At 38.1% G+C, this 26,623-nt stretch overlaps 3 protein-coding genes across 3 annotated transcripts in view; 1 reads left to right on the top strand and 2 right to left on the bottom strand.

The window, feature by feature from the left end:
* Positions 1-26,623, top strand: part of LOC134155374 (uncharacterized) — a 422,006-nt gene that overhangs the window by 171,611 nt on the left and 223,772 nt on the right. The gene's annotated exons all lie outside the window — the stretch shown is intronic.
* PWP2 (PWP2 small subunit processome component) lies at positions 101-17,495 on the bottom strand. The gene is made up of 21 exons (XM_062602582.1): positions 17,466-17,495; positions 17,269-17,381; positions 16,294-16,388; positions 15,812-15,911; positions 14,633-14,776; positions 14,077-14,212; positions 13,350-13,570; positions 12,291-12,434; positions 11,448-11,518; positions 10,621-10,757; positions 9,343-9,491; positions 8,261-8,408; positions 6,914-7,064; positions 6,399-6,579; positions 5,900-6,047; positions 4,683-4,791; positions 4,163-4,228; positions 3,558-3,776; positions 2,324-2,474; positions 1,169-1,243; positions 101-995 (listed from the first exon to the last, which is right to left on the bottom strand). Exons 1-21 carry the CDS (start codon positions 17,481-17,483, stop codon positions 836-838), a joined length of 2,736 nt encoding a protein of 911 aa, XP_062458566.1. The 5' UTR covers positions 17,484-17,495; the 3' UTR covers positions 101-835.
* TRAPPC10 (trafficking protein particle complex subunit 10) overlaps positions 18,513-26,623 on the bottom strand; it is a 43,540-nt gene continuing 35,429 nt past the window's right edge. The window contains exons 18-23 of the mRNA XM_062602552.1: positions 25,593-25,693; positions 24,608-24,734; positions 23,614-23,784; positions 22,138-22,315; positions 21,553-21,747; positions 18,513-20,609 (exon numbers count right to left, since the gene is read on the bottom strand). Coding sequence (XP_062458536.1) covers positions 20,371-20,609; positions 21,553-21,747; positions 22,138-22,315; positions 23,614-23,784; positions 24,608-24,734; positions 25,593-25,693 — 1,011 coding nt within the window. The 3' untranslated portion in view covers positions 18,513-20,370. The remainder of the gene's footprint in view (positions 20,610-21,552; positions 21,748-22,137; positions 22,316-23,613; positions 23,785-24,607; positions 24,735-25,592; positions 25,694-26,623) is intronic.

Here is a 26,623-nt window from a genome sequence, read left to right as displayed (position 1 = left end):
CTTGTATTCAGGACCTCACTGTCATTACTTGCCAATTTCACACAAATTCACAAAACCCTAGGAAATCAACTGCTTCAGCTTTTAATATATTAAAAAAACGTTAAAAAACAAAACAAGGGCTTTAATCAGAAAAAGAAATATTTGTACCATGTTCTCTTAAAGTTTAAGTTACATTAAGTTTGTATTTTCCAAACAAATTTTTACTACAGTATCTCACGGTAATTAAACCTCTGCAAAAGTTGTACAGTCCAGTAAATTTTCTCCCATATACATTGCTATGGCTATATCTTTTATCCTCATTGTTGAAACTTCATCAGATTTGGATGTTACAGAACTAGGAAAACAGTAATCCATTAACACATAGGTATTAAAACCAAGTAAAACATTTAAGTTGAGAGCAGTCTGTAGACCTCCAATTAACAATGATTTTAAAACAGGATTAAAAAAAATAAAAAGTCCAAAGTATGACAAGAGTGCATTACAAAACTCACAATACTTCATCTACATACAATGCATTTTTAATAAAGAATGCATTTTTTCCAGTCAGGCTTCTAACTTCACCTATAGAAGAACATTTTTTCTTATTGAAATCAGGAATAATAATATATATATAAAAAACAATTAAGAAATCAATGCTGTCGAGTTGTTATGGCCAAAGGGCAGACCAAATACGCCATGGATAGCACTTTGTCTATCCTGCATTTCTCCAACTAACTCACATGTAACTCCATCCACACTGGAGCAGTTAAATTGTGCCACTATGAGGACCACTCATTCTCAGTGAATACCACTGCATAAAATTATTGTCTTGAGTCTTCTCCTTCTCACAGAATAACTAGGAACTTGAATTGTCTTTATGAACTTCTTGCATAAGATAATCGCTATCAGAATCCAAGTTTTCTTCATCTTCTGATGGTTCTTCTGCCAGACGTTTCATACCCCGCTGTTGTGACATGGCCAATGCATATTTAATATTGTAGATATTCCATTCACAGCTGTAAAAATAAATAGGAACAAGTTAGAAATAAGATTCCATTTTCCTCTTAAAATAAAAAGACCTCTAAAAGAAGATTATATCAAAAGTTCTAACACCAGACTAATATCCCCCAATTACTCTACAGTTTTGTGCAGGGTTTTCATATAAACTTTTAAATTTAACAATACATACAGTTTTGAAACATCTTCAAAATGACGCTGGATGCTTTTCTGAAGGAACTGGATCATAGGGAGCAGCTTCACTGACCTTCAATGCAGAAAACATGCAATTTGCAGTGCAATTTATATGTACACATGGAAGTCTAGAACTTTTCTATACTCACAAAACTTTAACAAGCATACATTAACTTTTCAGCATGAACATTTTAAGACAACACTAAATAAACAAAAGCTCTTTGCTTTTGACTCAGCCTTCAGTAATTATACTCAACACAAAATATTGCCAGAAACCACTTTTTTCGTAATGTAAAACTGCAGCTTGAAGAACTCATTCTGCTCAATGTAGTGATAACAGTTCCTTCCAGTTACTACAATACTTTCTGAACAAGGAACAGTTTGTTTTAAATTGTCGTCCTCTTCTACTTCAAGAGTAACAAAAGGAGAATATATGTTCCAGTCATTTAAGTAACTAAAACATGAATACCCATGTTGAAGCAAGGAAAGCGTTAAACAATGCACCGTTTCTTTTAACCTGCAAGACTCCTTCTCATACTACTTCTCAGTTATTTTAAATTTGTAAATTTGCCTACTTTTTGTTCCTGAAAGTCTATAAACTCTATACTTTGGGTTGGCTGAATGTAATTCACAGACAAGGCCCATGTAGTTATAAAAAACTACGTAGAAAAGCACAGTACTAACAAGCTAAGAGTGCATGCTATAATCATAAGCCTATAAAAATGCAGTCTGTACCTGCACATTATCTTTTCATTACAATTAATATGCATAATTGTTTAAAAATGCAATTTCTAAAATCCTACCATCACTCTTGAAATCTTTATGTGCTTTTAGCTAAGCAAGCTATGCTAAATTTTACCTGTAATAGCTGCAAAACACTTTTTGCAATTTATCCTCAAAATTCCTATTATGCATTCTAATTCTATTATACACACTTGTTAGAATCATAGAATCATTCAGGTTGGAAAAGACCTTTAAGATCATCAAGTTCAAACTGTAACTTTTACCATTAGTAAAGAAGTTGTAAAAATTAAGTAGTTTTAATTATTGTCTATGCATTGTCTAGAATGTCAGCAAATGTTAAGTACAAATACTAAGCTGACAGGTAAACCAATTTTAAAAAGCTTGTGTTTTAACTTTCACAAGATCTCACCTTGTTTTCAGTTTCTGTCCATGCAACATGAGCAACTTATGAGCCCAAATAAGATAGAACTCTAAATGACAAGATATCTCAAATGCAGAGGCCAGGAACTCCAATACCTTCTCCACGTATAGGTCTGGGAGTGATGAGCAGACAACATCAACTGCGCAAAAAGGAAAAAAGCCCATAGCCAAAGTTGAATAATGTGAAAGAGACCACAGTAAAGCATGAGGAAGGAAAAAAAAAACAAAACACCCCCCCCCAAAACAAAGAAACAAACAAAAAAAAAGGAAAGAAAAAGTCAGTCTTGATTGCATTTCAAGGTACCTGTCTTTGAGCTTTCCAATCACTACTGTATTTAAAAGCAAGAATGTAACACCCTGCCCTTCCTTGCCTCCAAGTTCTTCCTCTTAACAGAATACTCTTCCCGCATCAGCTCTCCTTTAGAACTTTTACCCTCTCCTCCTCTTTCAGTGTAACTACACTTTACTGAGTATGTCAGTAAAGGGGGGTTGGACTAGGTAACTACTGAAGGATCTCTCCACCCCTAACCATTCTGTGATTCTATGATTTTGGAACTTCAATTCTGTTTCTGTCTTCTAACACCTGTTAGGCACTTGAAGGCAGTAAAAATATTGCCCTTTTCTTTTGAAGACTGGACAAACTCAACTCTCTTAAGCCTCTCCTCACCTGTCATGCACTCTGGCCCTCTAATAATTTTCCAAGCCCCCCACCAGATGCTCCAGAGTATCAACGTCTTTCTTGTACTGTCAAGTCCAAAGCACAGGGCTCCTGATGTGGCCTCACAAATGCTCAACAGAGAAGACTAATCGCTTCCCTCAAACTGTTGACTACATCCTTGAGCTACAGCCCAGTATCTGGTTATCTGCCAGCACAGTTATATGCTAATACATGAGCATGCTGCAAATTGGTAAAAATTTGCACAGTATTGGTAAAATTGGTAAATTTACACAAACTGGTAAAATTTACACAGTTACATGCTAATACATAAGCATGCTGTAAACTGGTAAAATTAAATTAAAACACTGCACTAAAAAGTTGTGGTGTTTCTTCTGGGTTTTTTTTGGTTGGTTGGTTGGTTTTTGCCCTTTTTTTTTTTTTAATAAAATATTATACTTCTCCCCTCCAGCTCCCCAAGAGCTAAACTTTGCCCTTTACAGCTCAACTTATTTAGCTTACACATCTCTGCTTACAGAGATTTTAATTTAATGGAAGATCTACTCACCTTCATCACTAGGTACAGCCTCTATGACCTCCTGAATTAGTTTTTTTTCATTCAGCTTGAAGGCCATGACAATAGCCTTAGTGTATTCCTTTTGATGCAGTGTTTTTCGTATATTGCTGGGTGTGACATCAATATCTAGCTCAAAAGGATCAAAAATTAGCCCAGAGTCCAGTGAATAGATAAGGAGACCCTCTGTGGTGGTGGCTGCCCAACTTCGTCCTAGAAGAGAAGTCAACAATATTTAAGAACAAAGCTGAGTTTTCTAGGAAAGAAACAAAAGAGTAATGATAAACAGGCGACTCTTCATTATTTACAAGAAGCGGGGGTAAGACTGAAAGCCATGCATCATTGATGGACCTGTCAGCAATGACAATACTTGTAAAAAATGATGTACATTGATGATGATGCTGAAAGTGATGTAGGCTTCCATTTCCCAATTATCCACTATGTGGGAAACTAGCCTACAAACCTAGCAGCGCTGTGTAACATCTAGAGACACCATCTCCAAGCCATTTGTACTTCATTATTACTCATCCAATACTCTATTTTTTTTTTTGCTAATATGAAATAAAAAGAATAACCTTATATTTATTGTTAATACTCACCTGTAGGAGAGAATCGCAGGCAAGTCACTCTTATTTCCGGTTTAAAATGTCGATAACTCATGTCACCTAAAAGAGAAGTTTAAAAGTGATTTAAGATATTCACCGAAGTTCCTGGTCTAGCTATCACTCTAGCTGTTATCATTATGCTGATAAATAATGCAGAACATGCCAAAACTTGGCAGAGTTAAAGACAAGGTAAGTGAAAGTTAGTCCATACCCAAGAGATCCTATAGCTGAATCGGTGGGACTGAATTCTGCTCTTTGAAAATTAAATCAACACTACCAGGTTCCATACCCAGGAGACCTCCTGTTTCCTGCTGCTTTTACTATGCAAAAGGAACCACCCATCCATCACCTGAACACTCATGTAACAGATTCCTGCAGCTGCAGAACATTCAGGTAATTTTAACTTTAAAACTGAGCTGAACAATTTAAACCATTCTTATCTGGTATCAAGCCTATGTCAAAGGTTTTGATCCACAAAAAACTAGTAAGAAGACAGCAAAACCAAAAACCATACCTCTTTTTACTCCAGGAAGGGGAATGGCAACACCATCTTCATCTCCAGCTCCTCCATCAATCAGAGCCATGCTGCCAAATTCAGTCATTTTTCTCCGATCTAAGTATTCCTAGAAAAAATATGTAAGTTCCACATCCACTGCATTGAACCTCCTCTCAAACACCTATATTAACTGAAAATTCTTCCTAACATTTAGGAGTCATCTAGTAATTATTTTGCTGCACTTTCTTCCAAATTCATGGAGAAACTGCCCTATCTCACAACACCAGGCAACAGCATCCAACCACAGATGAGAATCAGGCTGCTTTGCTCGTAAGGTCTCACAACAGCACAACTCAGTTTGGACTGTGGTTTCACATTATTATAATGTTGTTCTACTTAAGAGATACAGTATTTCCTCAGATGCAGCCCTATTCTTCTTCCCCTTCAGGTTCCATAACTGCATCATGCTAATGGAAGGGCTGACAGCTATGCAAATGTGTTAGGGACCTCCCAGCTCTCCATTTTAAAACATCCATTCCCTCCAGGATTCTTTTCTAGCAGTCTGATTTCCGATATCCTTTTAAGCCACATGTTGAGATACACTACCACAAAAGAGGGCAGCAGAGCAACAAACACTGCTCCACTCTTGTTAAAAAAAAACAAACATACTTGGAACCACAGTCAAATACAGCCTGACATGAACACTGGAATAACCCTCATTCTTCCAGACAAGGGGATGTCAAAAAGGGTTACCAGAATTTTGTTCTTTCTGATGCTTTTCATAACTCACTTTAAAGGAACTTAAATTTTGCTTTTGGCAATATTCAGAAACCCAGTTTGTAAAGCTCAGTGATGCTGTTCTGTGTCCAAAATAAAATCCTTCATTTCTTTGCTAATACAAGCAACTGATACCCAGGGAAAGTTACAAAATATTGATAATTTAAATTTTCTCTTCAATTTTAAGTTAAGTGCCAACTGACTTAACTTGCTTAAGAGTTCTGCTCATTCAGTACAAACACTGCAATATGACAAGACTTTAGTAATTAGCTGAATGTCAGGAATTAATTTTAATTAATTTTGTTTTCTGTAAAATATTTCCTTACTACTCTCCTGCACAAAACTAAGGAAATAGACCTCTGCTTATCAAAACATTCATGAATCCCACGCAATGAGATGTTAACACCAAAACCAAAGGGGTGGGGGAGTGAAAAAACCTGACTCCTGTGGTCACATACCTCCATTGCATCTAAAGAAAAGTTGCATGAAATTTCAAATTTTTTCATGAGAATCTGCTCCTTGACATTATATATACAGACAAATTTTGACAATCCACCTGCCAGAATAGACTGACCATCTGCTGAGTAACACAGAGTAGTAAAAGACCTAGTAGAAAAAGAGAAAGTAGTTAATTTCACTGCCACATTTGAGCTGGAAGACACAAAAGAATAACCATTTCATAGGAAAAGTGGAGATCTTCACTCACACAACATTTAGCAAGGGAACAACTCAGAATGAGAAGCTCAGTATTATGCTGGCAACCCACGTTTATAACTGACAAAAGATATCTGCTCAGTAGGTGGACAAAGCAGAAGACAAGAAGGATCCATCCAGATGTCAAGTCAGGCAGTTGTTTAAAATCCAACATCAGAATAAAAATATTTGAACAGCAGATGTACTTCAAATGTTCAAACAACTCAAAAGGCATCTCTTTTCACTGAAGTCTCATTTACTTACTTTCCCTTGGCTGATTGTTTGGCAGTTATTTTGTCAAGCTCCTTCCTTCCCATCTGGAGGTCATGCCTTCCCTCAATTGAGCCAGTTTGCACTGCACTTTCATGATCCCAAAATGTTATCTGTCCATTCAAAGCAGCAACTGCAAGCTCCTTGCCATCAGGACGGAAAGCAACAACAAGAACTGCAAAGAATTCGATCAATAGTTCAAAATGCTGTCAGATATTTTTGAAATAAAATACACTATATTTTTCTAGGATCTTAACTACTAGAAAAAGATTCAGAGTAACAAGCATGACTACTTTTTCTCTGGACAACATGCAAATGTTTAGCTAGTTATAAAGCTAAATCCAGTATTAAATCAAAAATATTTCTTGCACTGTTAACTAAATACTACAGAGAACTATCTCAACTTTTGGTTTTCATTACCAAGAATAAGTGTCTGTATTTGCCTTGTTCATTCTTGAAATATTTTTAATAGTATTTTTATATTTGATAAAAGATGAAGTAAAGGTTACCATCTGAGTTCAATATAAATGTCTCCTTAGTTCTCCAGCTTTCTAACATATCCCATAACTTGACAGTTTTATCCCAAGAGGCACTAGCTAGAACACACTTCATTGGGTTAAAGGCCAAACTGCTGATGGGGCCCTCATGACCTGATAAGACCTAATAAAAGAAAAATGATAACATGGAATTAGGTGAAAGAAACAAATTAATGTAGCCATTCAGTAAACTCTAAATATAGCAATGAAACCATGCCTGACTTGTCCACACATGCTTGAGTTCGCTTTTGCACATGTGTCATGATGCATACCAGTGATTCCCAACTTCTAATTTTCACAAGTTTTTGGATTTTTTAAAATCACTGAAGTACAACCATTGCATAGACCTCTGCAACTGTTCTTATGCATGCACATAGGCTCTTTAGAGACCAAGACTTAGGAATACAGTGTGCTCCTCCCACCCCCACGTCAGAACAGTCAGATCAGCTGTGAAAAAGCAAGTCATTGCTCTGATAATTCATTGTGTCTTGCATCTGAAAATATTAAAAAAAAACGCTAGTAAGAACTGTGAATAAGAGTAATACAGATTTTTATAGCATGGGGCTCCTGCTCCTCTCAAAAGAAATCAAGGAAAGAAACTAAAAACTCTGGAGATGCACTCAGGTATATGCTGAGGTGCTACAGTGATCAGTATTCAATAGCTATGCCAAATTAAATACCTAAATTGCTTAGTTCATCTACTTGTACAAGATGTACAATAATGCTTAAGAATTAAAAACAGCGAGTTTGATTTGCTCAGAAGTACCGTGCCCTTGCTTTATTACATCTACTCTGAACACAATGCTTTTCAAACTAGCAGCAAGACAGTGGGTTATTTCTCACCCTACACAAGAAAAATCTTCTACACAAGAAATTGTGCCCTGTTTTGCTCCAGCAAAACTGTCCATGAATCTGTATCAAAGTCTTAGGACAGCACCTAAACCTTTTTCATTACTTGGAAAAAAAAAAAAACAAAAAAAAACCAACCAAACCAAAAACATGTAGAAAATAGTATCTCTGAAGAGCTACTGGAGGAAAGACTCTTATGTCGATGTGTTAGCTCAGCAATACTGGTGTTACTTCATCAGCTAGAAAGAGCTCATTACTCCAAAATTCTAAACACATTTTCCACACAAAAATCCAGTATAGCCTCCATGCAACAATCAAAAATTGCCGACAGTAACATAGTGCAGCTCCGGTTCTCAAATATAACAAAACAATGTTGTATTAAAAACCTCCAGTGAATCCCAAAGTTACTTAGGATCATCACAATGTATATTACGTGTTAAATTCAAGCCCTCCAACACTGTAGGTCCTTACATCTAGCAGCCTCCCACTCTGCATTGACCAGATGAATATTTCAAAGGAATCCTGGGAACCAGCTGACACAATCTCGCCACTGGAGTCCACGGCTAAACAAGAGAACTGACTTGGTCGTGGAGATGTAAAGGTACGGAAATTGCGGTATCTGTGGTAAATGTGAAAATTATGAAAATGTTTCTGGTAGATTTAAACATGTGATTTACAAACTTCCTTGAAAATGCATTTCCTTTTACTTGTAAAGTCTTTTAATCTATCTATGGAAAAAATATTATTTGTATAAAATTAGATGCAATGCCTCAGCACAATTCTATGATTCAAAAACGGTATTAACAACTTTGCAGAAATAGCAGCCAGAAATACTCAAACAGAAGAGCTTTCTTCTACTACACAGCATACATCCATTCTTCAGGAAGCACAGGCTCATTTACACATCTAGTTCTGTACACAGTTATATTAAAACAGCTCCATCACTAAAATGATGGCAAGCATTCTGTTATTCTGGCTGTCTTCTCCCTCTTTGAGTAGTAGGAATGATAAAATTCCTAATTACTAAATATGAAGCAAGAGCAGTGTCGTGGTTTAAGCCCAGCTGTAAATCAGACCACACAGTCTCTCTCTCTCACTCCCCCACTTCCCCTCCCACCCTTTCCCCCACCCCACTCCCGGAGGGATGGGGAGGAGAATCTAAAGAGCTTAACTCCCACAGGCTGAGATAAGAGCAGTCCAGTAACTAAGGTATAACACAAACCACTACTGCTACCGCTAATAATAATAATGATAAGGGAAATAACAAGGGAAGAGAATACAACCCCTCACCACCCACCAACCGATATCCAGCCCAACCCGTGCAGTGATCTCCCTTCCGGGTAACTGCCTCCAGTTCCACATCCTGGGCATGCCATGCTGTGGTATAGAATATCTCTTTGGCTAGTTTGGGTCAGGTGTTGTGTCTTTGCTTCCTCCTGGCTTCCCCTCCTCCCTGGCACAGCATGAGACTCAGAAAGTCCTTGTTCAGGCTAAACACCACTTAGCAACAACTAAAGGCTACATGACACACAAAAGGTTTTATGAAGAATTACCTGTGTAGATCAAAAGCACGCACTGTTCCATCTAGGGAAGCACTCAAAATGACATAACCATTGGAAGTAAAAGTTACAGCAGTCACACCACTGGTATGTTCTGTGAACGTGACAAAACAGAAGCTACTTGAAGTGTTCCACACTTTCACCTGCACGAGAGAAAAGAAAAGCTTTATCAGAATTTCCATAACCAGTTCAGACAGAACGTAAAGGTAAGGTAGCAGAAGAATAAAGAAGTCAGTCTTAGAACTCTGCAATAGCATAAAGGATTTTCAAAACTATTGGTAAGGAATTCTGTACAAGTGAGACAAACAGGCCACATCTTATCATTAAACCCCTGAAGATACACATACAACATAAAAATTTAAGTGGAGATACACAAAAAAAAATTTTGAAACAAGGTTAGTTTTCTTGGAAAGCTGTAGCACTTATTGAGCACTTTCAGCTCCCAAGCTTCATACTGTCTAATCAAGTGTCAAATTCAAAACCAACTGCAAAGCCATTCCAGAAGTTACAATTGATATTAGCTTTTTTTTTTTCCCTTGAAGAAAGATGTTACGCTTTTAACTACATGCAGTTTGAGACTTATGGGATTTGGCCAATTTAGTATCCAAATGGCAGAAACCATGAAGCGGCAGGTCTTTTTCTGACATTCACAAGTTTTGATAGGAAATAAAATACTATCTTTGTCCCAGTTACCTGCCAAGAGACTGTGGGATTACACTACAAAACATCTTTAGAAAACCAACAAAGGTATCTGTCATTGCAGTACAAGTCATTCATAAGAAGCTAATTTTTCTTTAAAGAACCCCAAGCTTCTGCAATGGTACATTTCAGAAAAATCTCTTTAGGGATTGCAATTTTATAAATAATTCTAATTGATTTCACATCAAAACCAATTATTAAAAGGACATGAATTTGGGTGAAGTTCATTCATTCCAAAATCTCATGGAATCACTATGAGCATACATAAGTTAACAGTTAATGAATTAGATCTTTTTGTGTTTATGGCGATTGCCATCTATAATGATCAAAAAATCATTAGCTAAATAGCGTAAGTGATGCAATCTGTAGAGGATACCAGTAATAATAAATCAAAATATATATATGTTCAAGAGAAAAATCAGAACACTTGAGGAGAAAAAAATTTGACCTTGTATTAAGAAAAACCACGTATTAATTTACAGTAAAGGAGCTCTTCAGATAAACTGGAAATTCAAGCTCTTTACTATGTTATTAAGATTCAAGTTGGTATCTTATTACTACTGCCTCACTTACTTTCCCATCCTCCCCTCCAGTTACAATGTATTGTCCATCTGGAGAATATGCTAATGAAACCATGCTGTTGAAATGTCCCTGCTGCTTCAGCACATAGGACTCGCTTTGCCATTCCCACACCAGGAGCTGACCCAAACCTGTAAATGCAGGAGAAGGATTAACCAGAATTACAAATACAATGACCCTGTAAATGCAAGCATAATGTTTAGATACAGACAGGCTGCATTATGCATCTATCAGTACTAACAAAAGCCGTTTTCCTTTTATAAGTTCAAGGCAACTTTCCTCAAAAAGCAGGAGCTGTTACTTGCATTAACATTCTCAATTCTACAACAGCAATGCTATCAACTAAATGATAAATTAGATGGAAAGAAAAGTAGGGCTGCACATACAGGTATAATCTTGATTACCATGCAAACCATTACGGACTGGGTAGGAATGCTGGAACATACAGGAAGCTTTGAAGAATGACATGTACAACAAGTGGCAAAGGAAGAGAGACTGTGTGCAGAACAAAAGCATATTATAAATTACAAAGGCTATGGGCTTTATCATGATTCTGCTAGAGTTTTCATACATGACACATTTTGTTTTGGTTTGGTTTTTTTTTGCCTTTGACAACACAACACTTTCCTGAATTACAAGAATTCTGTGAGGAGAAACTGATTAGGGATACCTGCTTTACTATATCTAGACACTACAGAGATGAGACTATAAATTATTAAGAAAACTAACATTGGGGGTAAGATGAGTAAGAGGAATTAGGGCTTGCATGCCCACAACATTCCTCATTTTTCCATGAATACAGACCAAAAAAATTTACAAACCTGAACATCCAAAGGCAATCCAGTCACCAGTACAGTTGATAGAAACAGAAGCTATCCTTTGGTCTGAAATACTGAAGAGAGAATCACTCAATAAACAAACTTGTGCTTTCATGCCTTGTGTGATAAAGCTTCAAATGTGGGGTTTATTACCTGTGTTCAAGCAAGTTCTTTGATTACTGAACTGTATTACTGTACTACTGTACTGTATTACTGTAATACTCTGTATTACTGTAACATCAAAAACCTCACACAAATTCTTGCCTTGTTATATTCAAAAACATCAAACAGGCAATACTGCCTTATTCGGAATGAAGACAGAATATCCACACGCCAAACAAAGATGTACTTGCCAGCACAGAGTAAAACTCCCCACATTCAAGAAAAAGACAAAAAAATATTTTTTAAGCAGGGACGTTATGTATTCTTTAGCATCACAGAGCAATGGAAAACATTTTTTTTTGAACTTATACAGATATTACATATGCAGAACTTCCCCCTTTCCTCCAGTATTGTCTTTATTTTCTACAAAGAAGCTGAGAACAAAGTTCACAATATTAAAGAAACCTATAGCCAACAACTAATATGCAGGAGTTCCTCACTCAAACTTTTCCATAACAAGCTATGGAATGCAGCTGTATGCTATTTATTAGGTATGCCTTACTATGATTCTGCCTTTCCAGAAATCACAGTACTAAACAGACACTCTTGTTTTAAGATTTTTGTGCTCCAATTATTCACCCTTCAGTATTAAACATGGTTATTTCTCAAATAAGAAACCTCCCTAAAAACATATCACCGACACAAAACCAAACAAACCCAAAACCCAACAACCCAAAACCTCACCTCAACGAGTGGATCAGATTGAAATCTGGAAGCTCATGGAGGTGAAAGATTCCAGAGGCAAAACCAGTGACTAAAAGGTGTGTTTTCTTGTGATAGGCTGCACATGTCAGGTTATTAAAATCTCCTTCCTTATTGAAAAAATACCTGGCATCAAAAAAGAAGCAAACAATGCGAAAGAAAAACATGTAATTACAGATGCATTTCAATACAGGTCAAATAATTCTGATTAAGGTATTCTACAATAAAACTAAAAAGCAGTAGTTCCAGAAATTGCTAAATGTATGTACTTTACATAGCTAGTGAAAGCCAATTCTCTTCTTTTCCTCAATGTTTACAGCTGCTACAGTAATCCGATTATAAGAAGGGACACCTGATCACACACAGTGAAAGGGACCGCACTGTGTTTTCCTATTATCTAATGCCCTAATGTGGATGGCTCCATTCACTGCTTATTCTTCTATATGCGAGTCCTCTTACAGAGGAATTGAAGTCATGGAATTGAAGCCATGGAATTGAAGCAACAGTCATAAATACTATTGTGTAGAGAACGTCTTCTCAGTTCGTAGCTATATCCCTTACTGGAATTAAACAGACAAGCACCACATGATAGTCAAATAAAGAGTATCTGAACATTATCCAACAGCTGTATACTCTGAATTCCTTCAGTCTGGAAGTGATGTTCACCAAGGCTAATGCCACCATGGGTTGGGGTAGGGTACTTACTTTATATCTCCTTGACAGTCAGAGAGACTGAGAACAGAAGCCTGATGTCAGGTGCTCCCAGATGGCCCCTACATGCATCCTCTATCTCCTTCAACTCCACTGACAAGAGACTGCCTATGAACATTACCCTTCTTCAATCAAAGGTAAATGCTCTGACTATCTTACAATTCTCTTTGTAAGCCACACCTCCTTTGATATTGACAGACATGGAGATCCTCCCGGAAAGCATCTCCAAAAAGGCTGATAAACTACCTTTATCAAACACTGCTGTCACCTCTTGAAGTTAACCAATCTCTTCTTGCAAGAACTCAAAGTCTCTAGACTTGAATCACTTACTTTGCAACACGTGAATATTTAACCTTTTCTCTAGTCTCTTGTTCACTTGGATTGGCTTTTCCATGAATTTCTTCACCCTTTGGCTCTTCAAGAAACTCTTCATCATCTTCTGCTGCATCCTTTTCTCTAGCTGCATTTTTAGGGGGCATGGGCTTCAAGCCATCAAGCTCTGTATCACACTGCCACACACAGAGAGCTGCATCCTGGCTAATTGTGTACAGCTAGAACACAAACAGAATTATTGTACAATACCTGTGTTTTGTATTCTGCTGTTCTGTTACAAATACAGACAAGCAGAAGAGTTAGCAAATCTGCACTCTATCATTATAATACATTACTTAGTCCTCTAGAACTCAAGGTGCTTTCAGAAAAAATCACTTGTCCTGAGAAGTGGTGATTTACTTCACCTGCCCTCAGGTAATTTTTGAAAAGACCAATGGCAATTCGATTACCAGTTACCATTACAGCCAATTATTTTTTCATATTAAAACTGTTATTTTTGGAGGGAGCTATTTTAAGTAGTTTACTCTCCCTCCTAAATTTTACTTCTTCAAACACTCATGGTGTTGTAAACTCCCCATCACAGCTGAGGAGTTGAGACCTATTACTTACAGATTTTCTAAATGTTGAGATATTATCAAAACAGTCATCATCCTTATCTATAGGCAAATTTTATTATTAAAATAGTTGAAGCATAATCTTAAGAATGTTGTGTGATTATACATACATCTAGACTGTTCTCTTCAAAAAAGCAGGCCACTATTACATCCTTGTGCCCTCCAAGTGAGTAGTAGATCAAGTTTGCCCATCGTTCTGCTCCAAACACCCATGTAGACATGTCCTTGCTCCCTACTGCGAAACATCTATAAAAGAAAAGGCAATCTGAATTAGAATACTGGTTTGCAAAACTTTTCATGGGGTGGAGAACATCATGAGCAAGAAGACACCAGTCACTAATTTATAAGTAATTTTACACACAACAGAGCTTTAAACTGAGATCGGCAACTCTAGCAAAGATAGATGGACTGCTCACATTCCTAAGATATGTTCCTTTTATACATAACTAGGCATTTTCAAGCAAAAATCCATTGCTGATCCTTGCACATTTTATACTTTCTAGTCTGCCCAACACATTTTTCTTAATTCAACAGAGAATGAGAATCAGGAGAGCCAGAAAGGGTTTTTAAAGCTAGTACAATACTAAGCAAAGAAAAAGGACTGCAACATGCACGCGAGTATTAACAACATGAGCAGGGAGACAGCGCATCAGTTTAACAACTCACTTGGAATCACCAGTCCAGTCAATACAAGTTGTTTCATCATACGGACCGTAGTAAGTTTTGTCCAGAACAAATGCATTAAATTCTCTTTTCTTCCCAGGAGCATGGTACATAAGAGCAACGTTGTCTTTTGTAATCACAAATTTCCTGTCATGTGTGGGGAAAAATTGCACACAAAGCTGTTAAAGCAAACAACTGTTCAGTACAGACTGCAATACAATGAAACAAAACAATGATAAAAATAGTTACTGTGTTATTGAAATGATAAATATAGACTGCTTTTGAATGAAAAACAAAAAATTATTTTCAGATTGTTATTACCCCCCAACTTACATGGTGTAAGACAGAAAACCTTCAGTAAAAATCACTTCAGTTGAATAATGAAATACTTGCTCTCCAGTTCTCACAAAGGAAAAAAAGGTTCAAACACTCAAACCAGGATATTCTATTTCAACCTCTCTTCAGCTCCACATATCAGTCACTTTCAGCAACACAAAACATCTGCACCCCTGTTACACATATCTTTTAATCTGGTCCTGCTGCCAGTATAATTCCCTAACATAGAACTGTGATTACAACTTTAACTCAAAAACCTAATTCAGGATCACTTTAAGTCAATTCAACTGAGAAATGCTACCAAGAGGGGAGCTTTGCAGTTTTTCCTCTCACCCTTCTGACACTTGGAACACCACACTTCAGACTTCACACTTCACCCACACTTCAGACCTGTGACCATGCAGTTAAAATATAAGGGATATAAACAGAAGCACTGGATTCAAAGAACTGCCTCTTTCAGTAGCACAGTTGTCTTAGACTAACCCAAACACTGACCCAAGTCAGTAGTGAAACTGCACTGACACAAGTGCCATTGTGCAACCCCGCAGCACTATCTCCCTGTGGGCTCTTTCACCTTATGCCACACGTAAGAGCAGTTAAAACTCACAGCAAACCTTCTACATTTCAAAGAGTCCCACCACAAACAACACGTGTTAGAGGCAACTTTCCTGATAGTATCTGTTTCCAAGGCTTTGCTTTTCTTCCCCTCTCAACTTTACACATAAAATGCCCCCTACACTAATCAGTAAGGATCATCCCAGATTGGTCAGAATGTCTTCAAAATCACAACTAGTTTATGGGGTACTTTCTGTTGTTTTGTTCTAAAGCACACACGATTTTACTCACTTGCCATCAGGGGAAAAGCTCACACTGTGAACTGGCTTGTGAAAGTAAAAGCGATGTATCACACATTTCCCAATCAAACTGACAAGCAAGGCAGCTCCCTCTGTAAGCACAGAAAAAGAAGGATTGTGGAAATAATCAAATTCCCATAGAAACCATAACCTTAGCAAGCTTTAGTTTCTTTCCTTAAGCTGGGGGGAAGTACCTCCTCAGAAAGGTTTCATGACAGAGTGCTTCATATTATTAACAAGAAAAATATAATCAAAATAACAATTCACTACCTAAATTCTGTAAATAAGTTATTTTTAAGTTCTCTAAATGAAGATATCTTCTGAAGAAATTCTAACATAATTTTTAAAGCAGAGCACTTCTGATTTTTAATAAGGCTGAATATCTAGCAATACACTAGGTATTCACCTTCCCCTCTTAAGGCTGTATTTTTATGATATTCTTTTACAAAATAAATGCCTCCTTTATAAAAGTACCTTCATCAATCAAAATGGCAAGACTTCCATCTGGAGAGAGTCCCACGCACACAATATTAAGCCGTGTAGCCAATGGGAGTGTCTCACACTTATTGCTGCAAGAAAAGATAAAACAGTAAATTTGGTACGAGGACATAGAAATAACAGTCATCTTTGGTGACAATGAAATATGGTTTGATACCTTAAAGCCATAGAATACACCTAGATGTAAAAACCCCGTGATTTTCTTTAGCTTTCACAATCCCATAAACACCAACTATGTAAGAGATGAGCTCCTGACCAGAATACCAGCATAATGAGCATCAATCATAACTCTGGACTATAGGAAAGGGCAGATGACAGCCTAGACCTTGACATATACAAGGAAACATAGAACGGTCTGGGTTGGAAGGGACCTTTAAGGTCATCTTAGTTCCACTCCCCCTTGCCATGGGCAGGGACACCTTCCACTAGACCAGGTTGCTCAAGGCCCCATCCAACCTGGCCTTGAACACTTCCAGGGATGGTGCAGCCACAACTTCTCTGGGCAACCTGTAGCAGTAGCCTCACAGAAACACATAAAAAAAACATACAACCGAATCCAACACAAATCATCTTTCCTTCTTTTTTTGTTTCTAACACACGCTTTTACATACTTCTTATCCTACGCTCCTTACGGACCTATGTACAGAAACCTACACCGTGAAACACCTCGACGGTTACTCTGCTAGGCAGGATTCTACCTTTCAATGCTAAGCCACGGTAATTCAAGATGCTTTACGCAGCAAACCATCCTGGAAAGCCCCAGCCCGCAGTAGCCGCAGAGGCGGCTCAGGGAGCACTGTGCCCACCTCCCATGGACAACACGGACTTGCCTGCCGCCGTGCCCTGCAGCCCACGGGCGGTCTGGGTAGGGACTGGCGGAGAGCTAGGCCAACGACCTGAGAGAAGCCCGGGAGGCATGGAGGGAAGAGACAGACACTGGGCATCGCTTACTTCTTCAGGTCAAAGACGGAGATCCTGTTCCCCACGGGGCTGATGAGGGAGTTGCCATCGCGGGTGAAGGTGAGGTTCCCGCGGCGGTACACGGTGCCCAGCAGGCCGGAGAACTGCGAAGGGAAAGGAGAAGGAGAGGGGAACGGCGTTAAGAAGGCAGCGAGCAGGCGGCAGGGTCGCGCGCGGGCAGCACTCACCCGGTACGCGAACTTCATAGCAGCGGCGGCCGCGCGGCGCCACAGCCAGCACGGAAATACGGCAGCGCCGCGCGGGCAGTCCCACGCATGCGTACGGGGAGGAGGCGGTGGCTCCACGCCGGCCTTCCGATGCCGAGGGGGGGAAAGTGTGGCTCGAAACAAAGGGTCCGTGGTTCAGCCCGTTCCGTAGCGCTCGGTCTCCCCACTTCGCATCGACACAGGCCATGCCATTACCCGGCCTCCGCCGCCAGGGTCGCGTTTCAGGTCAGTCGCTCTCGGTTTCTTTCAGGATACAGCTGTTGGGCCCGGGGCTCCCGACCGGGAAGGGATCCAGGGGAGGCGGAGCGGGAGTCCGAACGGAGAGCGGCGGTTTGTGCGTATGTGTGTGTGTGTGAGGCTCCCCAGTGGCAGCGGGGCTGCCCGGGACGTAAAAGTGAAGGCCTTTCTAGGTGAAGGTCCTGGAGCACAAGTGTGATAGGCAACGGCTGAGGGAGCTGGGGTTAGTTACTCCGGAGAAGGCTCAGGGGGGACTTTATCACTCTGCAGCTATCTGAAAGGAGGCTGTAGTGAGGTGGGGGTAGGTATCTTCTCCCAGGTAACAAGTGATAGGACAAGAGGAAATGGCCTCAAGCTGTGCCGGGGGGGGGGCTTAAATTGGGGAAAATTTCTTCACTGAGACGGTAATCAGGTATTGGCACAGGCTGCCAAGGGAAGTGGTGGAACCACCATCCCTGAAGTGTTCAGAAGCCATATAGGTGAGGCCCGTAGTGACGTGGGTTAGTAGTGAAATTAGCATCTTAAAAGTCTTTTCCAACCTCATCAATTCCATGATTTCTTAAAGGGGCGGCCCTGTGCATGCTGGGCAGCTCCTTCTCAGAGTGGCAACCCCTGTCAGACAGCTGGAGTGCATGCTTTAAAGTGCTGTTCTAAATACAGCCCCTCAGTTAAGCTTAGAAAACATTCTCCTGTTAAAGTAGCTTTGGCTAAAATACACGAAGCAATCACTCCTTAAAAGTTCAATAGAAGTCACAGCAGCAGAGAAGTTGATTTCTTTTTAAAACATGTATATTTAGAACTGTAACGCTTACAATTTCATTAAACAATCTTAGTACAATATGTTTGATCTAACAGTATATTACAGAACAATGTGAAAAATGATTTAATAGCAAACCATGAAAATGGAATTAATTATAATACCTGCAGTGTCAAAGTCACTAACTTGTTACCTTTTCCAGTCAAAGAATCCCAGCAGTCATTCACACTAAATGATGCTTTGGGTTTTATCCAGAATAAAATGGTATGATTTCCACAGAGATAGGGCATTCCTTCACAGAAAGAAGATGCATGACAGTTTTAGCTAGTAGGTCTACTTTATACATCTATTTAGGCATACTTTTTTTAAAAACAAAAATTAATAATAATTAAAAAAAAAGTTTAGACCAGTGCAGGGTGTCTATTCATTTTTCAACTTAATTGCTATTCTTTTGGGAAAGATTGTTTAGTTTTTTCTTTCCCTTTATAATTTAGCAAAACCTGAGTTTAGAGGAAAAAAAACAAAACCAAACCCAAAACCACTGACAATTAACTTTTCTAATGAGCAGTTCCTCACTTTAGTTTTACTACCAAGTATTTGATATAGGACAGTTTTCCTCTGTGGAGTCCGTTGACAACGCACCATTATAGATCTGCAAGTAGAAGAGGGCATTCTCACATTAAATGCACAAGTTTCAGTATCAGAAGCAGGACATCAGGAGTTGTAATTTTTCCAGTCACAGGTGGATTTGCAACATTCACAAAAATTACACTTTTTTTTATTTTTACATTTTTTGTATTTACATTTCAGATATAAATAATGAAATTCTTTAAGTTACATGTTTTAACTTTGCTTCACAATTATTCTACATCTGCAAGCTTTCCTATATCAAACCAACCTCTTTCTTCCATCACGAATGCAGAAGTCTGGCTTCTAATCAGTAATAATTACACTACTCCTTTATGATGAAAGGTTGACTGTTCAAGTATCACATCATACTGAAATTTTTGCCCCAATTTAAAAATTGAGGCAGCAAACCAAGCCACTTAGAAATGGTAATAAAAGGAATTAATCTGGGAACTCAATAAGCCAAATATTTTATTATTAAATTCTATCAGTATCTTTCTTTGGTAAGAACAATGCAAGAGGATGACCCAACCCCCACCCCAAAAACATCATATAATATGTGACATCACAGTGTCTACTCTGTGAAGGAGAAAGCCTCAAAAAATGAAGGAATTTTGTTCAGTTAAGACTGTTTATAGCAGTAGCTCTTCCATGCATCTAAGTATGCAAGTGATGGAAGTTTAATAAAAAATTGCAATGGCAGGAATTAATAGTGATAAAACAAACAAACAAAAAAACAAACAGAAAAACAATTACTACACCAGGGAATGTGCTGTTGTACGCTTTGTTGTGTTTCTGGCACATGTGGAAAGGCTTGTAAATTACTAAAATAAAAATCCAAGATTAGGATAATTACATCGTCCAACTCTAAATTCTAAAATATGTAGGAAGCGTGAAATGAATCTCTCAGTTGCCAGTCAAAAAAATAAAGAAGTGGTCCAAGTATTTGGATTTTTTGCTTTTGTTGCCCTGTGTTGTGAAGCAGGATGTGACTGAAGGGAGAAAACCCAATAGCTCACACAAAACCTACTAAAGTGGCAATATAAACTAGCTGACACAAGCTTCACTGTACATTTAAATTGATACAATTGTCTGGTGCTTCCATGGCCAGTACATGTTGAGTGCCACAGATGTCCTTATAGCTAAGAGTGTTACAACAAAGACTAATCGGGGTCATAATCCTTTAAAGTGCTTTCATATCCAGTTTCTAATGGGTTTTGTTTTCCATGTTTTCATAGAGAGTTGTCACGTGACACTGACTTCCAGAACATGGTCGTCCTTGCTGGGAATGACAAGTATTTGCATACCCATGCTGCAGTTGAATACCTGACCAGATGAGAAGGATTGCAGACGGGGCATTGGCAAACCTTTGTGTTCCCCACTAGCTGCAGAATGCAAGCTACCTCTGCTCCTGATGCTGCTGCTGTCAGCTTGATCATCCACATTCTTGTCCACAGAGAGGTTATCATTTTCAATCCAGCTATCTGTTTAAAACAAAAACCTGCAGTTTTATTCCATGGAGTGGTTAAACAACTTTAATCAGAGCTCACATGCACAGTCAGCTTGCCACATGTTAGCAGTTACTAGCAATTTCTGCTGATGTTAATAGTCTGTGCACATTTTTGGCCAGCAATGGAGGTAACAGAGTGAATTATATTGGTTTCTAAGGAGAATGTAAGTAGCATTACCTCACATTTGTCACAGGCTAGAAGGGTGCACAGAGTTCCTGGAGCTCTGCTGACAAATGCTGTTTGTAGGAGTGAATTCTCAACTACAGCTCTGGGACTACTCAGCAGTATAGATAAAATAAACTAGGTGGCTGTGGCAATTTAACCTCTTCATCCAATATAGTTTATATGCCACAAATTTTCAACAGTTCTTCTATTTCAGAATCATAGAATGGTTTGGGTTGGAAGGGACCTTAAAGATCATCTAGTTCCAACCCCCCTGCCATAAGGAGGGACCCCTCTTGCTAGACCAGGTTGCTCAAAGCTCTATCCAACCTGGCCTTGCACATTTAATCCTTTCAAAAACTGGGAAAAAAATTCTAATTCTAAAAAACTAATGAAGACACAGTAGATGTGCAGTTTACAGACAACAAAACCACAGGATTAGAGGGGTATAAAATATTTTTCACTTGATTATAAATCTACTGGCAACTAATTTGCATCGTAATATTTTAAGAAACTATAAGAAAACACATTATTATTCCTCCTCACAGAGGAATAAGGCTACAACCCAAATTCAAAGTTCCCGTTAGAGCAACATTTTGTAAGTTTCAAATTAGAACTGTGCATAAGTTAAAACAGCAAAGACTGCTATGAGCAGTTGGTCAACATACTTCCTAGCCTTGCTTCTCTCTTTACACAGAACATAAGAGAAGCAGAATCATTTCTGTAAGTAGCCATGTAGTTAAGACAGCTTTACCAGCATCAAGTTGTGTGGAGTGAGCAGAATGATGAGGGAGGTATTTAAATAATCTGACATCAGGAAAAGGTAGGTGTCCAGCAAACAGGGGCATCACTTCCATGTAGACTTTGTGAGTTGCTTGAGCTGCTACAGGCATCGATATAACACCAGAACTTTTTCCACAGACTGCCCAGTTACTACTGTTGTCAACAACTGCAAGAATAAAGAGCAAACACTATAGAGATCTTTTCTGAAAAATGAAGAAGACTCAGTACAGTTTTAGAGCACTTTTAAAATTAGTATTTTAGTAATATCTAAAAGCTCATCTGCTTTTATGTGTGCAAAGCTGTGCAAGGTAATTAAAAACAGCCCTACCCAAAAGGTTGCATAGTTGGGCCTCTAGCAGTTCAGACTGGATGAATATTTGACTTGAAGACAGATTAATGATGAAAAATAAAACATTCTCAGTCTAGCAAAATGAATATTGCTGAGCAGCCATATTCACAATACAAGAATATATGCCATAGAAAGCCTGGCAGATATCATTATCAAGAGGAAACTACTGGGGAATTTTGTCAATATACTAAAGAAAAATATTCTTACCCTCATACATCAGTTTTGTTGTGCAATATCCATCTGATTCCGTTAATGCTTCATCTCTGTCAATTTCTGAGAGGTCAACAAGTCGGGTGATTGACACCTCTAAAGAGCAGAGTGAGCCTGTTTTACAATACTCTGCCTCCAATGGTGGGAAAATTTCAGTTTTCACATGATACAGTGTCTGTCAGGAAGAAAACAGTGCTGTTATCAAGAAAAAAGAGGTGTTTTATTTGTGTTTAAACTGAACTGGACGATTGATACAGGACAAACTTAAACATCCACATCCTATTAAATATTTTTAGTGCCAAATTCAGTTGTAAGTAATGCTCACTTCATTATCTTCCTTGGTTTGAGAAAATAATCAAGCCGAATTTGAGTCAATCTATTTCTGATACCAGCAGCAAGCACATAATTTTCCCCTCCAGTTCTGTGCTTTAACTCAGCCTTTCAATGCTCCTAAATGGACAATAATATTACTATTTAAACAACATAGTATTAAAAATGTTTCTTGGCTCCTCACTTCCCAGACACATACTCAGATTCTGATTAATACAGAACTGCTTCATCACTCCTACCATCACTGTCTCCAGAATAATGGTGCCCACGTTATCAAAGAGCTAATTTTTAATTACTATGAAAATTAAATTTCTATGAACCCCACACTGTTTAGCACAGTTAGTTCTCTTTAAAAACTCCACAAAGATGCTGATACAGGTGCCACCACATGCTACTTATGTGCCAGCAGGTAAAAAAAAACCCACAACCAACCTAAAATATTGCTCAATGCCAGCTTGTAATAGGCAAACAGACAAAAGGATTTGACCAAAACAGAATCTTATCATGTTGCTACTTTCTACCCAAGCATCACAAAGGGTAGCACAAGACTAAATTAAGAGATGAGATTAAATAATGTTGATATAATTTTGTATTAAAGAGATTCTATCTAGTCTATAATCTTCCTAGCTGATGAAAGGAATAAGTTTGTCCATAAAGGGAAAGAAGAAACATTTAAGATAATGGCTTAGAGAACACTAAATATTTCATTAGGGGAGCTCATCTCAAGCACTGAAAAACCAACTAAAATGCTTTTAATAGCAAAGATTTTTTGGAAATTGCAATTTGCTTTGGAGAGCACAGTCTTAAACCTGTAGGGGAAAAGCAGCTCAGTAATCTACGGACAGTCTCCATGGCACATGCCCAGGAAGGTAAAAACACAATAAAAAATGAGACAACATTAAGTACACTTGTACAAGTACTTGTGCTTCCTCCCCACAGTCCAGTGGCAACTATATAATTCTACCATAGCGTATCAAGCTTCAGTTCTGCTGTTCAACAAATTGGCTTTGCAATGATTCAGTGTCAGTAGCAATGTCATTAGGTAAACAGAAGTGGTTTTAATGTGTCTCTTGAATTTCCCTTTCCACATATTAAGAAACCATATTCACTTAACATATGCTATACTTAGAAGAGAGTACTTACAAAAAAATTTTCCACTTGGAATTCATAAGTGAACGGCTTCAGGGTAATAGACTGTTCTTCAGAGGTAGCTGGACAAAAGCTGACTGAAAACAGGCACTGCAAGGAGAGAGGAAGCTCTTTTGTCCACCTCAATTCCCATACAAAGAATATCGATTGCTTACTGTATATGACCTGAAAGAGAATGTTTATAGTATTAGCTCCTTCCTTCCTCTGAGAAAGGAGTGGAAATGCACATGCATAAATTTGTCTGTTCTGCCATTAATATCATTTACAAAAACAAATTACCTGTTTAGTGTTAAATAAATCATTAAGGAAAATATACAACCAAAATAATGGTTTGTTGTTTTTTAACAAGGCATGCCTAATTAAAAGAGATACATTTCACTGTCAGAATGAATGTTTCAAAAGGGACTAGTTCACAAATCATGTATACATTAAAAATGTTTTATTCAAAAGCCCAATTTAATAAAAGATTAATAATGTTTATGTATAGTTTTTCTAGGCACCAAGAACAACCAATTTAATATCACGTTCAGACTGAAAAGCTAAAAGAAACATCACGGGGACTGTTTTGCAACTTAACTAGTTTACAGCTGTATTTAATTGGAAAACCGTCTCTACCTTATTTTTTTTTTCCTAAAACCTCATGACAAACTGAAGCTGTAAAATGAACATATTAAATGTTAACAGTGATAATAGTGATATTACATTTGTATAGCTGTTGTTCAAACAAGTATGTAGTACTTTGCATGAGGGAAATGACCAAGTTTGAAAATTTACCTAATAATCTTTGCAACTTTTAGAACTTAATCCAAGATCTACAGGTGTAAATGCCTTCTAAAGCATCTTTAAGAATCGGAGGAGTACAAAGGTCTGAGCTAACGTCAGCTATCCAGCCTTTCTTACTACAAAATCTATGTGTGTAAGTTGTAATAAGAACTTTCATCTACCTGTTCTGCCAATAAGCTCATAAACCACCAAGTGAATCTTTTACCTGTTGAGATCCAGGGTTCAGAGGTATCAGCTGCAAATCTGTACAGTCAGCAGAATTTTTCAGTCTGTTGTCTGAAAGCTGGAAAGAGAGGTCTGACAAATTCTGTACACAGATTTGCACGTATTTCCTGAAAAACATGATGCAGTTTGTTTAACAAAAGTTGGACAGTTATACTAAAAGAGTACATGTCCATAAATTTTTCATAATGTTTTCAAAGTACACAGCTCAAGGAAGAACAGAATGGGAGGTTTATTTGTTTCTTTCAATCTGTTCCTCAATGCTTCTGAGTCTATAGAAACAAGGCTGTAAAGCAAAGAACAGAGGAGTGCCACAAGGATGATGAGGGGGCTAGAGCACCGCCTGTATGAAGACAGGCTAAGAAAGTTGGGGTTCTTCAGCCTGGAGAGGAAACGGCTGTGTAGAGACTTCATAGCAGCCTTCCACTATCTGAAGGGAGCCCACAAGGATGCCAGAGCAGGACTCTTCATTAGGGACTGTAGTGATAGGACAATGGGTAATGGATATAAATAGGGGAAGTTCAGGTTAGATATAAGGAAGAAGTTCTTTACTGTGAGAGTGGTGAGGCACTGGCACAGGATGCCCAGAGAAGTGGTGAATCCTACATCCCTGGCAGTGTTCAAGGAGAGTTTGGACAGGCCTTGGGTGACATGGTCTAGGGCGAGGTGTTCCTGCCAATGGCAAGGGAGTTGGAACCAGACAATCTTAAGGTCCTTTCCAACCCAAACCATTCTATGATTCTATGAAGAACTACACAGAAACAGGCTAGCTTAGTTTAACTACAAAGAAACAGGCTAGCTTGATTTATCTTGTGGTCTTATTTCCGGAAAAGCTGAAACCACAAATTGGTTTTACTGTTATGAAAGGACACTAGCGGAAATAACACAAGCTTCCAATGGGAAGCTGTACAAGATAACAAAAGCCCAGTAAAAAAAAAAATTAAATAAATACTTAATGAGTACATTACCGTTTGCCAGCTGACAATAAGGAATGCTTGGCATTAAAAGGTATGCAGAATGTTAATGCAATAATAGTGGAGTAAATCGACCAAGGACAATCAATGGTTACCTAAAGGAAAGAGAGAACAAAGTTCTTATTTGTAATGGTCTTTGGCATACTGATTTTGCTTTTCTTCTCATTTCTAAGCAGAACATTTCTCAGCAAGTATCTACAACTAATGCATCCAGAAGGGTAAGAAGGGGAAAAAAAAATAAAAATCAGTATGTCAAAAAATAATCTCACAAAATATTAGGGTTTTGTTTTCCTCTGTGCAGATTTTAAAATCTCAATGAAACTTTTCCCGTGGAAACTGGCATACCCAGTTCTGAAGACTAGAAATAAAGGAAGAGGAATAGAAGAAAGGATGCTAAAAACACTTAGCATTTTAATACAATTATCTGATAAAAGGTCAGTATCAAAGACATTGCTATTAGATCCATTACTGAAATGTCTTGATAATACTTGTATATATTAAATAAAAGCTCCAAATACTTGAAAATTGTGTTTAATATTTATTTAACTTAAAGCAACACGCTTAACTGAAGAATTCCTCCTGAAGTAAATGCTGCCATTCTTTCAACTGTAAAGCATATGCATTTAACAACATATTTCTATATGCAGAACAATAAAACAACCCAAAACATTTTTTGTCACATCACATTTTAGCAATGCTGATCTATAGCTATTCCTGTTTACCTGACTCTTCACACACAAGGATACGTGGCAGCACGCTTGGTCAGTTTTAACAAGGAGTAACATTGTGAAAGTTGCTACTCCTTGTTAAGATCATTTTGTTGCCAGCTGAAGAGCTTCTTTACATACTGCTTATTTTATTCACCCGTCATAATTATAATGAAGAGAAAATGTTACCTCCAACTAAATTATGTGACAGCTTGAAGCACTACAGTGTTAAGCACCTCAACACAGCATACAGCTTCTTTGCAAGTGGAAGAAATAACCTTCCCCATGACTTAGAAGGGAGAATTTGAAGAACACCTA

The sequence above is a fragment of the Pezoporus occidentalis genome, unplaced genomic scaffold, assembly GCF_034315485.1.
Source record: "Pezoporus occidentalis ecotype Australia unplaced genomic scaffold, CSIRO_AGI_Poc_V1 ctg77, whole genome shotgun sequence".
Classification (NCBI taxonomy): Eukaryota; Metazoa; Chordata; class Aves; order Psittaciformes; family Psittacidae; genus Pezoporus; species Pezoporus occidentalis.
The sequence above is the reverse complement of the archived record's forward strand: the minus strand, read 5'-3'. Positions and strand labels throughout refer to the sequence as shown.